Source organism: Macrobrachium rosenbergii, chromosome 54 (assembly GCF_040412425.1).
Source record: "Macrobrachium rosenbergii isolate ZJJX-2024 chromosome 54, ASM4041242v1, whole genome shotgun sequence".
NCBI lineage: Eukaryota > Metazoa > Arthropoda > Malacostraca > Decapoda > Palaemonidae > Macrobrachium > Macrobrachium rosenbergii.
The window spans coordinates 43,158,116-43,173,440 of NC_089794.1; the positions used below are offsets into that span (position 1 = coordinate 43,158,116).

Sequence of the window (15,325 nt, forward strand, 5' to 3'; positions counted from 1 at the left end):
GGCCAGGAATGATAGTCCCGGAGACAGCAGCAAATGATAACTAGGTGTATGAGTGGTGAAAAGTTGTCCTTGTCTAAGAGAGCTCAGTATGGTAATCCAAGCCCGTGATGCCAAAGCATTCAAGAAGACTGCCTTTTGCAGTACATGAATTTAAACGATGACAGGAGTCTAAGAACCTTATTCTGGGACCAGGTAATTGGAAACCTTGCAGGAGCAGACCTTTGTAGTGTAAAAGACTGGAGAATAGAATTAACAATATCTATATTAGAATCAATTCCAAAACCATAAGGTAAGGGTTCTGCCAGTGCTGCCTTGTATGCCATGATTTGTTGAAATAGCAAGGCACTTGACCTCAAAAGGTAATAAAATGTAAAAATGTTTTAACAGATTTCAACTGGGCTCACATTATGGGGGGTAATGTAATCACATTTCCCATATGGACTGGTATGTTAGATGGAAGAAGTCCGTTGTTTGCACTAGGTACCTAGCAGTGTTAGGCAAATAATCTTCACAGTAGACTAGATTTTAAATTCCATATGAAGGTTACGCCTCAGAAAGGAGTATGTGTTGACAACTTCCCTTCCTCCTGTCTGGGATAGAACAACAGACATCAATGGAATCTATTCTTTCACCTGTTGTGGAAGAAATAAGGAACCAATTACCGTTTGGCTAATTCAGGGCTACTAGGCAAGTGGTTCTGTTGAAAGCTAGTAAACTGTTCAAAGCTTTCAAAATTAGGGACAATGAAGGAAAAAGGTTTATCGTATGCAAGTTTGTATATTTAATGCACTAATTAGCTTCAGTTTATGATACAGTGGAAGGCTGTTATGCTCATGTATTAGAGATAGGACAGTTGAAAGTGTAAACCTTGTAAAGAATAAACTTAACATACTTGGATGATGAGCAGAATAAAGTGAACTGAGCAAATCTATTTTAGGTTTTATTATGACTGTATTAGAGGTCTTGGTAGATCATAACAGGTACATATCTCCTAGAATTGAAAATGTAAAAGGAAAAAAGACTTTTATGAAGTGCAGGATTGTTTTGTGATAGGGTTATTAGAAATGTTTAGAAAAGTGGAACCAGTGAATTTTGAATATGCACATTTTACTGATCAGTGACAGTACTAAATGTAGAAAATTTTGGAATAAAGATATCTTATTTCAGGTATGACTGCACCCAAAAAGATGTTAGGCATTAAATTGGTATCAGATACAAAACTTAAAGGATTCTTTTGAGTGTTAGAAATTAAGCAGGCTCATTTAGAGATGTTAACAATTAAATTTATTGTATTGATGGAGTATTTCAGGAATTGAAAAGAATTTTCTTCCTTCTTACTGAGCTATCTCTTTGTTTTCTTCTGTAGTTTGTTGTCTGCAAAATTACTAATTTTCTGTCATGAATCATCCCAAAATTTTTCTAATGCTTGACTCCACTAAACCATTTTGATTGTGGTTTCTCTGAGCTTTAGAATATCTTTAAGTAATGCCCCATATTTTGATTAATTGATTTTAACCTAGGCTTGGTGGACATGTTCAAAATGTATGTACCAATAAAAATATGAGTAGCAGTTTAGTTTATTTGAAAAGAAAAGAAACATACTTGGCACACACAACTTGTGTTGCTCTCATTGAATAAAGACTTTTTTTGAGTATTCCCCAAACTATGCAAAGGGAAAAGGACAGGTTTATGTGAATATTCCTCTTTCCTCGCACAAGAAAGAGGAAAGGTTTATGCAAATATTCCACAGTCATATAAGGAAGAGAAAAAGTTTATACAAATATTCCATAAACCTTAGGCAAGTATTCCAAAATCCTAATACTGGGAAGAGAAAAGGTTTTTTGTGAATACTGTATTCAACAATCATCGTAGAGGGAAGAGGAATATTTAACATTTACACTGGTATCACATATGGGAATGGTTGACCTTCTCATGAGTACATACTGTATTTGTAAAAATGTTTTATGCCCAAATTTTTTAGGGCATGATTTGTTTAAGTTAGGCTTTCTTTATAAAAAGTCAGTTTTTATTTTGAGAGAACTGTACCTTGAAGTTGTGAGCACATCCTTACAATCTAATAGCACTTTTAATTACTGTGCATTCTTTTGGCTTTAATAACATACATTGATTTTGATGCAAGTTATGTGTGACATTTTTGCATTTTGACCCTGGTTAGAAGATGTTTATCAGAGATTTTGTCATGAGCAATCAATAGCTTGTATTTTATGGAAAGGAAAGATGTTGTTTAAAAGATAGGTTTAATTATCATGAGATAGACCTGAGAACAGGAGAACAGGAAAAGAACTGAGATTAAAAATGAGTAATGCAATAATGTTTTGGAAATGGTTTAACTAGTTTAAGGAAATGTAAAAAGAATTTATATGGTTAATTTTGTGAAAAAATGTGTAAAAATTATTTGAAACATTGTACTTTTCAGTACTATTTAAATGAAAAGCTTCTTATTCTCAGTTTTTCATTGTATAAACAGATGGATAAATAAATAAGCAATTAAAGGGCTCAGGCTGCAGTGTAATTTTATTGTCAAAGATATTAAAGTACTACTTAAATTCTACATATAGATTTCCAAAATATTCATGTGCTAAGAATTATGTCTTCCAATTTATGTTGCTTTGGTGTCAGCTGTTGTTTTGCAAGTAGAGAGGTTAGTGCTTGATTCATAAAAATATGTGGTTCAACTGTACATGCCTTTAAAACTACAGTATGTACATATTACAAGGTTGTGGTAATTTCATGTTTAGTGAAGGGTCCGTTGTGTTGAATATTCCAGTTTGATCCTTAAGGATCAAGGATTGTGGATCATACATATGTTGTAAGATCTTGTAAGTTATTTTTTGTTGATCTTCTATTCAGAAGCTATCTATATTTAAAAGTAGGTTATTGTTTTTTATTAGATGAATGTAGCTTTTAAGTTATATTAAGTGTAGTATTTAATAATTGATAATGTCATATTTTTCAGGCCATAGCCATAGTGAGGATGAAGAGGAGACTGAGTTTGAGGATGCTGTTGAAGAATTGGCAGAAAACTTTATAGTCCATGTCAACCCTAGCCAGGCGCACAAGCGGTCTAGTTCAAATGTTTCTCAGGTATGCTTTTATGAAGAAACTTAAGAGTACTTGTATATTGCTTTAGTGTTTTGATTGTGTAGCGTTGTGCATTTCTATTGCTTAATGCTTCTCAGTGTTGACATTTTTATATTAACCTGAAAGACATACAGAAGCTTTTGCAACTGTAGTCAACGACTGTTAAAAGTTCAGACCACAATATGCCCTTATATTTACCTGGAAGCAGTTATTTTGGGCTAAGGCAGTTTGAGTACAGCAGTTTAGCAACACATTCTTTGAAGACGTGAGTGGGATTTATGAATGCTCTTAAGAATTGTAACATTTCTGTAGCAGTTGTAAAGATTTATAACACTATTCAGCGTCAGTAAAACTTGAAAGAACTGCATAAAATTCTCTTTAGAGAGTTAGTTGAATGATTCTCTTGAACTGATCAGAGATATATCTCTCTCTCTCTCTCTCTCTCTCTCTCTCTCTCTCTCTCTCTCTCTCTCTCTCTCTCTCTCTCTCTCTCTCTCTCTCTCTCTCTCTCTCTCTCATAAAGACTTTGTAGAGCTCTCTGTAATCTACTTTTCTCCATGAAAAACAAATTGTATTTATTTTTGTACTATATGAACCTGTATCATGTCAGAACAAAAATTTTTTTTCACTGATAACATAAATAATTACTCACCAGCTTTCCCAGTTAGTGCCAGATGTTTAAGTCATCAAATATAAAATTTCCTTTAGTTATAGAACTACCTCCTCCTCGGATTATGCATGAGGTACTAACTTCAAATATTTGCCAAAATACTATTCACATACTCCAGAAAATCATAAACAATATTAAGTAGAACATAAATGATGTAAAGTTTCCCACTGTGCAATATACACTGATGGATCCTAATAATTATACTTTGGATTTATAGCCATAACACCCTGGAAGAAATAAAAATTTCCTTTGCCTCTTAATGCTTATGTTTTCATAGAATTATGTGCAGTTCAGTCAGGTATTAAAATGTTTAAAGATGAGCTGTCACAGAAATTTGTAATTTTCAGTGACTCGAGAGCTGTAGAAGCCACTTATAAATTATAATCCAAAAAATACCCTTTCGCTTCACAAATTTTACAGAGTTGGTGAAAATGTAGAGATGATGTATTTCTGCCCGTGGGGGCTTTAAAGGAAATGAAAAAGCTGATAAAGTAGCCGGTGCTGGAACAACGATGCCAAGATCACATTTAGATAATCATACTAGTTGTTATGAAACATCTCTAAAATTAATCAGTAAGTGGTAGAATACATAAAAGAATGAACCTGATAAATTATAAAGTCCAATGTTGAACTATGGAATTCATATCAGAAGGAGCAGCACACAAGTAATTTTCACTTGTTTTAGAGTTGGTCACTCGTGTTTGGCCCATGGATATTTGATGAATGGCTCACATGAACAGATTGTAAAAGAACACTATCAGTCAAACTTTTTTTTTGTGGGAATGTCCAAAATACAATCAACAATGAAACAAATCAAAGAATTTTGCCAGAATCTCCATCATTTTCAATAAACCAGTTATAGAAGTTTCAAAGAGCTGTAATTTAATAAGTATAATCTAAACTTTATCAATAATGAAGACAAATCCCTCAGGCCATCCCCGTGAGAGCTAAATAAATTAGCCATGTGTTCTTGTTAAGCTACTTTGATAATAATAATAATAATAATATTAAAGAATGTTCCCTGGAAATGTCAAACTTCTAACAAATACAAAACCTGTTTGTATTTAGGAAATTTGTGGTAATGTTTATGGGAAGGTATGTGTGCAGAAGAAGTCAAACTGGAGAAGTAGAGCAATAGCATATGAAGGCATAGTCTTAGAGTTTGTGACTTAGTTACTAGAGTAGATGGAGTGTGTAACAGAGTAATAGGTAGGAGGCTTAATGGCCACTGGGAAAGGACAGTAGCAGCATATAATTTTTTCAAAGAAAGGTGTGATTTTAAAGAGGTTATTGAAGGCTGGAACTGAAGTGAAATTTTTTGCGACAAGTTTTGGACAACTTATTGACTTTGAAACTTTGAAAACTACTCGGTAATAGCTGTTTAATCTATGCCTCTGTTTATTTGGTCTTTTGTCTGTTCCATCGTAGAAAAAAAAAAATTCTTCAAAAGTAGGAGCCTTGAGTAAAAATGGGAAGCTCAACATTAACTTGGCACACCCAGAAGATACTTAGAGTTGTATCTTGTCCTCATAACACATTTATGTTAAAAGATGGCCAGGTGTCTTATACCCATAAGAGTAGTGCCAAGTAAGGTAGCCTATTGTAAGGTAGAGAAACAGTATTTAGGGCAGAAGGTAATCCAAAGCCTACCTCAGCTAATTATCTTAGCATAGTTTAAGAAGCTCACTAAGTCCTTTCCAGGTTATCATTGGGGTGGAGGTTCTTGAAGGAATGTGGCCGCATAAGTGAGAATAGATAAAGTTAAACAGAGTAAAAGAATAGGCAGAAAGAAGTGGAGTTGTGGGCCAAAAAGTTAAACAGAATAAAAGTAATAGGCAGAAAGAAGTGGAGTTGTGGGCCAAAGGCACAGTATGGAAGACCTAGAGACTGCCTATCAATTACCTGACCAAGGCAAGAGGCATAGTAGATAGTACCCCAACTATGGCACTACCTTACAGAAGACAAGAAAGGACTTTAGGACATTGAGGATTCACCAACCAGCTGATAAATTGTAGTCTGGTCTTGCCTTGGGTTAACATAACAAACAAAAATTATTATAAATATCAAACATTCGCATTACCAAATAAGTTGTTTCCATATGTATTTTCTGTTAGTGCTATTGTTGTAGAATTTTAGAACCCTAACCCAGTTATTTATATTGCTAATGAGGTATATCGTTCATAGCATGAAAGAGAACTGTGATGACAGATCAGGTACAGACAGTCGTGAACAAATCAGTTACTAAGAGTCTTAAAAAAGAAAATGGTATCATAATAATGGGCAGGAATAAATTTCTTCAAGCTCTGAAGCAGTGAGTACTTTATGAAAAACTGAATATAACAAAAATGGTAACACATAATAATGGACAGGAATCATTTCCTCCAAATCTGAAGCAGTGAATACTAACCTCTTATGATCAACATGTCCTCTTCTGTTTGAAAATCTTCCTGCAAGTCCTTTGTTAACGTTTCTTTTTCCTTTGCCATTGTGTTAAGGTTGTGCATATCAGTCATTTTCAGCTTCATCATCATCTGTTGCCTTTACATCATTTAATTATCTTAGGGATAGCTATGTATTTCTGTAATTGGACAAAGGAAATTTATGTACCTATAGCCAGATGGTTTGTAGCTTTTTTCCTTAGACCTTTTCTGGCCTTTTTATCTGCTCTTGATTCTTACTGATGGTGTAACATTCATTCACTTTCCATTTTTAGTGTCCTTTTACAGGTCTTTATATTAAGCACCTTCTTTAGTCTGCTTATTTTCATTCTTTCATTTCCTAGTTATCATTTGTTGTTCACAATTAGTCTTAAATTTTTTTGTCAGCTAGGTCTTTATAAATACATAGAATTGAAAAGTATGTAAAAACCCATCCCTGACAAATTAAGCCTTGCTATAGTAAATTTTTGTAGCTAAATTTAGTGTGTTTCTATAAACATTTTGATCATCCGAACTGTCTTGAATTACTATTTTAGTTTATAAATCTTTTTATAAATTGCCGGAGTAATGAATTATTTTTCATCACAGTCATTAAGCTTGATGTCTTTATTTATCCATATGTGGAATGTTTTATTTTATGTTTGGGATTTCTTACTTATTATTTAAAGTAAGGTGAAAATCTTATGTTTGTGATTTTTTCAACCTGTTTTTTGTCAGAATTTTTTTTTATTTATTTTGGTTGGATGAAAATCAGTTCATTGATGCTGCGCATATCTTTTTTCAATATTCTCTTCTTTCTGTGACAGGTTGGCCATTCTATCTCTTTTCAGTAATTATTTAGGCTGATATTTAACTCCCATGAGAATATTGCTGGTATAGTGCACAGTTGACTTCCTTCAGAGTTAAGCCCACCTTTTTTGTAAAGCAAGTCAGTGATAGATAACAACTGGGAAATGTCACTTTCTCTGTATAAATTTGACACAAAATGAATTCTTCATAGGAAAGAAGACAAAATGTAAATCTCTCCTCTAAAAGAGCTGGTGTATATAACCAATAACTACTGAAAGATTGACTTGTGAGAGATATGGAACAGAACTAATAACTTCATCCCTACAACTTTGGCACCTTTTTTGCAATCGGCAAGGTGACAGTAGGAAGTTGTGAAACCCATGCTAGAGTTTTGAAATTTACATAGCCACTTTTACAGTGATCTTCAGTTGAATTTTCTTTAGGTCAATAATATCTTCAGTGTTATTTTAATTGGAGATCATATGGATTTAATAAAATAGGAAATTAAAAATAAAATTAAAAGGATTTTTCACTTCTTACAGTAATATTTTCATCTTCATGGAGTGTATGAAGCTAACTTTAGCTTAGCCGTAGATAAGTACAAGAGGTGGAAAGGCTGTATATTATATTAAAGAAAATAGCATCACACTAATAATAGTTAAAGATGAAAGCAAAGGGGAAAATTTTGATTACTCAAGTCATTGTTTTAGAAATTGAGTTATATCGTACAGGTAAGAGAGAGTAGGATGAGATATTTTATCCAAGATTTTATGTGAGATAAGTTCTATCAGTAGTATTATGAAGGTATCGGTAGTACCAGTAGTAGTAGTAGTAGTAGTAGTAGTAGTAGTAGTAGTAGTAGTAGTAGTAGTGACAGAAATGACAGAATAAAGGTAAGATAAAATGATTTGAAATCTTGTAATCCATCATAATAGCAAATAATTGCATGAAACTACAAGAACACCTCTGAGAATATGAGGAATCATACAAAAGTTCAAATGAAGAGCTTAATGTGAAATGTTCATGAACATTGGTGACTTTTCATTCTTGCCAGTTTAATTAATCTTGCATTCTGCTGGGCTCTCCTTTTGTTGTTGATGACATATATCACTATTGCAGCTCTTTTTGGGCTGTTACTGATAATCTGTATATATATATGCATTTCTGAGTGGGTAAATTGTTAAGATCTTGTAGAACTAATGATTGCTGAAGTTCTAGGTGGTTTATTTAGGGCCAACAGATAGTTTTTACTTTGAAGTGAAGTTACCATTGTTAACCCTCTTCCCAACTGCTGTAGATAGGTATACAGATAGTGCAAAGAGCTTGAATATTATATTTTTGAGAGATGATGAAATTTTTGCAACAATGTACTTTTATTACATCTTGAAAATATTCTTTGAGTATTTATTACAGGTTACAATTATGCAGAATCAAACAAAAACTTCTTTCAGTTTTTCTTCTGAATATGGAAAGAGAAACCCACAAGATTCCTGTGTATAACTTGTTTACTTGTAAATATTTACATGTTACTTTTAAACTCAAGCACTTTCAGGTCCAAACTGTGACCCTTTTTCAAGAGATGAGGTAGTCAGGCTGGTTCAAGGCCCAGCAATTGAATGAGCCTGACTACCTCATCTCTTGAAAAAGGGTCACAGTTAGGACATGAAAGTGCTCGAGTTTAAAAGTAACATGTAAATATTTACAAGTAAACAAGTTATACACAGGAATCTTGTGGGTTTCTCTTTCCATTATGCAGAATATTGGTTACTAAGGTTAACATTTGATTGACTAGTAGTAAACAGTTTATGATTCATGGAATAAAACAAGTGCTCTGCATGATACTCAACAGTAGGAAGAAAAATCAAGGCCAAAGGGTCATCACTTTCACTAAAATTGACTGTATTTCAAGATATATGGTAAAAATTCAAGACAAATGATGTTATGCCAGTTGTTTATTCTGACCTTACAAATGCAAGATGCAGTTGCTTCCCTCCAATGTACTTTCCAACCATAATAAGAAAACCCCCTTATGACTTACTAATCACACTTTGCAAATAGTCTGGTTTTGAGGCTAAACAGTACTCTTACAAACTTTATGTAATAGTAACAAAAACCATTCTTGTTACAGAATGCTGATTCACATCATTGCATGTTGTTTAATGTTCTCATAACTTTTGTCTTGAATTTGTGCCATATATTTTGAAATACACACTATATTTTATTGATATTAGCAATGATCCTTTGGCATCTTATTTCTTCCTACCATTGAATATCATGCAGAGCATAACTTGTTTTAATCTATGTCATCAAATAAATCTAAATCCTCTAGAGTGAAACACATGTCTGTAATAGTTGATCCAGTAATGGTTTAAGGCCCAAAAATATGGTAAATTTTTCATTGTTCATCTACATCTGAGAAACATAGAGTTAGAGGTGTCTGTTTTCTGAATATTTGTCGGGGCTAGACTACAAAGTTTGGAGGTTGAAGCAGCAGTATTTGGAGTGTGGTTTATCCATTCTCACATTTTGCTTAAATCCTTAAATTTTTTAACTCGTACAAAACCCTATCATATTTACTGTAACCTCTATTCCCTTGTCATAATTTAGAAAAAATATTTATCTTACTTTGACTTCAGAAAGTTGTCAGTAAGCTCAATGAATTAACTTTAAATGCTGTTGCATTGCATAACTATGTATCAGTGTTAACAGTGGAATGTGATTATTATTTCTATAATAATGGTATCTTAATAATAGAATAATTATTACTATTTATTAAAACCACGTGTGGCCAAATTCTTTATACAGTACTCTTAGGTCTGGATATTGGAGGTAGTTGGTGATGAAACCACCATTGCACTTGAAAATGAAAATGAATATTGATGGTTTCTCAACCTAAGTAAAAGCGCGATCCACTTTGCAATGGGTAACAGAGTTGAATAGCAGGATAGAGAGGCTGTTAGGAAATGTTAGAAATTATGTGTATTATGATTAAAGGAGTCCTATTAGCAAGACTAAGCTTTTACATGTAAAATTGAAGGGAAATTTCCCAGTATTTGTCTGTTAAAGCAAAAACTTGTGAAATCAAAAGCTGTCATAATCCCCAACCTGTACAAGTAACCACTGGGTTAAATGAACATTTTTGGAATTATGTTAGATGTATATCTTAATTCAAGAGCCATTATCAGTAAATACTTAGCAGGCTTACATAATTTTCAAGACAAATATAGCTCATATGAATTTGAATTGTCATTACTATGGTATAGAAATAAAAGAAAAAAATTGGAACCTTGTAAACTGTAGCTGAAAGGATGTCATCCTCGTGCTGAAGGAAAAAGACATAATATAAAGTGTAGGTAGTTTTAAGTTTTAACTGAAATGTTACAAGTGAAAATAATTGTGTAAATTTAAGAAAATTTCCAATTATCAGTCTTGTGATTTTGCAATGAGTAACTTTATACAGTATATATACAGGCAGTCCCTGGTTAATGGCAGGCTCAGTTATCAGCGTTCATAACCTTGGAACGTCGTAAGCCGGACCCGTCGTATAATATATAATATATATATATATATATATATATATACATATATATATATATATATATATATATATATATATATATATATATATATATATATATATATATATATATATACACACACACACACACACACACACACACACATACACACATACAGGCATTATCCTACTTACAATGGGGTTAGATTAAAAAAAAACCCATTGTTGAAAAAAACATATCTCGAATGTAGCCTAGTCTACAGTAGGGTGTTCAATACCATCTCTTTATAGCCTATATGGTAGCCTAGCCTACAGTATAAAATACAATTTATACATATACAGTATAGTAATTATTAATATCAGCTAATTCCGGAGGTTCAAACAGATTGACTTACGATAATTCAGTACAAAGAGAAATTGAATAACAAGAATATCTTGGCCTACACTATGGTATATTGCTTACATATACGGTAGCTTAGCATACATTATACTGTACTATACAATGTATTCACATATTAATATAGTATAATACAAACATCAACATGACAGATATGCATCTTTTTCACAGGTCTTTTAAAAAGTTATGCTTTACTTCACTGTATCCAATAATATTGTATGCATTCTGATATTGCTTTTGTATTATAAAATACGATCATAGCAATCAGTGTTTGTATTCGGAAATCAGTTATGCAGTAAGTTTATTTTGCCATATTTAACTCGGTTGAGAGTGCTTTTCTTGCCTCTAGTTAGCGTAAATGAATCTCTAGATACTTTATTTATATGGGACAAGGTTATTTTTTCATTATGCAAAGTGTTTTTAAGTCAAAATGTAACTTAAATACATCTCTTTGTGAAATTAATTTAGCTATTTTTTTCATGATTAGATGACGTTGGCCGTTGGGGATGTCTGTTTTTTTTGTAAAAAAATCAAGATTCCGTTCGCTGTTTTCACTTTTATCTCCTATTTTATTTACGATCGAGTTTTGTCCATGTTGCCGATGCATGATAATTTTCAGTCATTAGCAGCTTGAACATTGTTTTCTCAGCTTCAGCTACAACTTTTAGCTAAAATATCCTTGCCAATCTTTTCTCCATAGAGAATAAGGGTATAAAGTAAACCCCCCATATTCGTGGTCTCACTATTCGCAGATTTCTCTGTGGAACATATATATGCGTTATCCGCTGAAAATTCGCCCATTCATGGTATTTTGCACTGAGAAATATTCAGTAATTACTGTATTTTCATCTCATTTTCATGACTAAATGCACTTTTTGTGATAAGACACTTAAAATACTCAGGTAGTACTCGAGTTAAGATAATTCAATTTTGCAATGGGGTAAGCAATTAATATCAATACAATATTTATAAAATCATTTTAAATTTCGCGCGGGTGCAGGCAGCAGCATCCAATCAGGCAGCGAGAGAGACCAAATTACAATAGACCAACTTCTTTTCCTCCGTCTCTTTATCCCATCTTCTAGTTGAAAAAGTAAAAGAGAATGATAAAAGTATTGTTAGTAACGTTATACTCCTGCTTAAATGCATACAGCCATAAACAACCGAACGAGAAACTGTTGTTTTGCTTATCACCAAACCAGATAACAACAGCCGTTTTGCTAGTATTTTAACCATCGTACAGTAATACCTGTACACAAGTACCTTAGTTATAGTACAAATGACGTTAAGTAGAATAGGACTGCACGTTAAGTAGAATAGGACTGATGTATTTTTACGTTATACCCTTATTTGGCATGGATAAAAGATCAGCAAGGAGATAAACTGTACTGCTAAATTTAAGCTGCAAGTTGTAGCTGAAGCTGAGAAAACAATGTTCAAGCTACTAATGACCATAAATGATTGTGCATCGGCAACATGGATGAAACTCGACCATAATTAAAATTGGAGAGAAAGTATTTTAATCAAAACTACTGGGCATGAAAGAACACATCACTGCTACTTCTACTCTGACAAACAATAAATACGTAAAGCTCGTATTATGATGAAATCAAGTGAAAATAGCGAACGAAATCTTGATTTTTTTTTACACAAAACAGATGCCCCCAAACGGCCAACGTCAACTATTAAAAAAAAATTGCTAAATTAATTTCATGAGGAGACGTATTTAAGTTATATTTCGACTTAAAAACACTTTGTATAATCAAAAATAACCTTGCCCCATATAAATAAAGTATCTAGAGATTCATTTACGCTAACTAGAAGCAAGAAAAGCGCTATGAACTGAGTTAAATATGGCAAAATAAATTTACTGCATAATCGATTTCCAAACCGAAACATTGATTGCTATGATCGCAGTTTATAATACAAAAGTAATATAAGAATATATACAATACTATCGGATACAGTGAATTAAGGCATAAAATTTTAAAAGATCCATGGAAAAGATGCATATTTGTTATGTTGATGTTTGTATAATTCAATATGTGAATATAGAGTACAGTATAAGTAAGTATACCTTAGTTTTACCAGACCACTGAGCTGATTAACAGCTCTCCTAGGGCTGGCCTGAAGGATTAGACTTATTTTACGTGGCTAAGAACCAATTGGTTACTTAGCAACGGGACCTACAGCTTATTGTGGAATCCGAACCACATTATAGCGAGAAATGAATTTCTATCACCAGAAATAAATTCCTCTAACTCTTCATCAGCCGACCACGGGAATTGAACTCCGGCCCATCGAATGACGGTCTGAAGCTCAACCGACTCGGCCAACAAAGGGCTAGAGTACAGTATAAAGTAGGCTAGGCCACCATATATGTATACGATATATCATAGTGTAGGCTAAGCTAATTCTTGTTTGTTATTCAATTTCTCTTTGTATTGAATTATCATAAGTCACTCTGCATGAACCTCAAGAATTAGCTGATATTAATAATTACTATACTGTGTATTTACAGAGCATACTTTATAGTGTAGGCTAGGCTACCATATTTGTATACATGATACATGGTACTGAATACCCTAGTGTTGGCTAGGCTATGTTCGAGATATGTTTTTTCCAACAAACTATGTGTTTTTTGGAACCTAACCCCATAGTTAATAGGATAATATCTGTATAAGCATTTTTAGTTCGTTTTTGTGTGTTTGAACTATCAAAATAGGCAGTTCTAATGCTTTTAGAAGGGTTCTAAGTATTCGCTGGTTTTAGCTATTCACAGGGGGGTGTGGTACGCATCCCCTGCAAATACGGGCATTTACTGTACTGTATAGTAATGTAAAAACTTATCAGTCCTATTCTACTTAACGTCGTTTGTAACATAACTACAGTAATTGTTTACTGCCATACAATGGTTGAAATACAAGCAATACAGCTGTTGTTATCCGATTTGGTTGTTATTAGTAAATCAGCTGTTTCTCGTTCGGTTGTTTATGTTTGTACGCATTTACGAAAGAGTATAAAGTTACTAACAGTACTTTTATCATTCTTTTATACTTTTTGAACTAGAAGATGGGCTAAAGAGGTGGAGGAAAAAGGTCTAAGTTGGTCTAATGTAATTTGGTCTCTTTGCTGCCTGATTATATATATACATATATATATATATATATATATATATATATATATATATATATATATATATATATATATATATATATATATATATATATATATATATATATATATATATATATATATATATATATATATATATATATATATATATACATACATACATACAGGCAGTTCGGTAAATGGCAGGCTCGGTTAACGGCGATCCGGTTTACAGCGCATGTCTAGCAACGAAAGTCTGTGATTTTTGGCACCAAAAATCACCAATTTCCACTTATCGGCGCTAATACATACCTAACAGAGGCGCTGATAACTGAAAATCGGCACTTTTCAGCGCCAATAAGCCCCGAAAATCACTGATTTTTCCGTTATCATCGTACCCTCAGAACAGAACTGCCGATAACCAGGGACTGCTTTTATATGTATGTGTATATATATATATATATTTTTTTTTTTCTATGTAAAATCACAAGAGACTGACAATTGTAAATTTTCTTAAATTTACACTAAAGTAAACCCCCCATATTTGCATTCTCACAGTTCGCCTATTCGCGGTATTTTTCGCTGAGAAATATTCACTAATTACTGTATTTTCATATTTTCTTGACTAAATGGACTTTTTGTGATGAAACTTAAAATACTCAGGTATAAGAATTTATAGAGGGTTTTTCTTGTGTTTATCTATCAAAATAGGCAGTTCTAAGTGTTTTTAGAAGGGCTTTAAGTATTCGCAGATTTTGGCTATTCATGGGGCTGTGGTACACATCCCCTGCGAATACGGGGGTTTTACTGTATTATTTTTGCTTGTAACATTTCAGTTAAACTTTAACTACCTACATTTTATATTATCAGTCTTTTTCCTTCAGCACGAGGATGACATCCTTTCAGCTACAGTTTACAAGGTTCCAGTTTTTTTCCTTTATTTCTACACCATACAAATGACAAGTTCATATGAGCTACATTTGTCTTGAAAATTACATAAGCCTGCTAAGTATTCCCTGACAATGGAGTGGTTACTAGGCCTTTCGACACATGGTCCTTTTCAAGCAGAGTGATGAAAAATATATTTTTCATCAGTCTGTTAGTAATTGACCGTGTGTCAAAAGGCCTAGCAAGCACTCCGTTGTTTCATTTTTCCTTCGTGGCATTTGTCTTTATTTATGTATATAAGTATGTATGTATATTATACATACATACTTAAAGGCAAATGCCACAAAGGAAAAATGAAACAACAGAATGGTTGCTAGGCCTTTTGACACACGGTCCTATACTAGCAGACT

The 15,325-nt window shown here is 33.0% G+C and overlaps 1 protein-coding gene across 21 annotated transcripts in view; it reads left to right on the plus strand.

Moving 5' to 3' along the window:
• Osbp (oxysterol binding protein) overlaps positions 1-15,325 on the plus strand; it is a 420,928-nt gene that overhangs the window by 305,852 nt on the left and 99,751 nt on the right. For all 21 annotated transcript variants that reach the window (XM_067098146.1, XM_067098127.1, XM_067098129.1 and 18 more), the window contains one exon: positions 2,978-3,105. In XM_067098146.1, the coding sequence (XP_066954247.1) occupies positions 2,978-3,105 (128 nt within the window). The remainder of the gene's footprint in view (positions 1-2,977; positions 3,106-15,325) is intronic.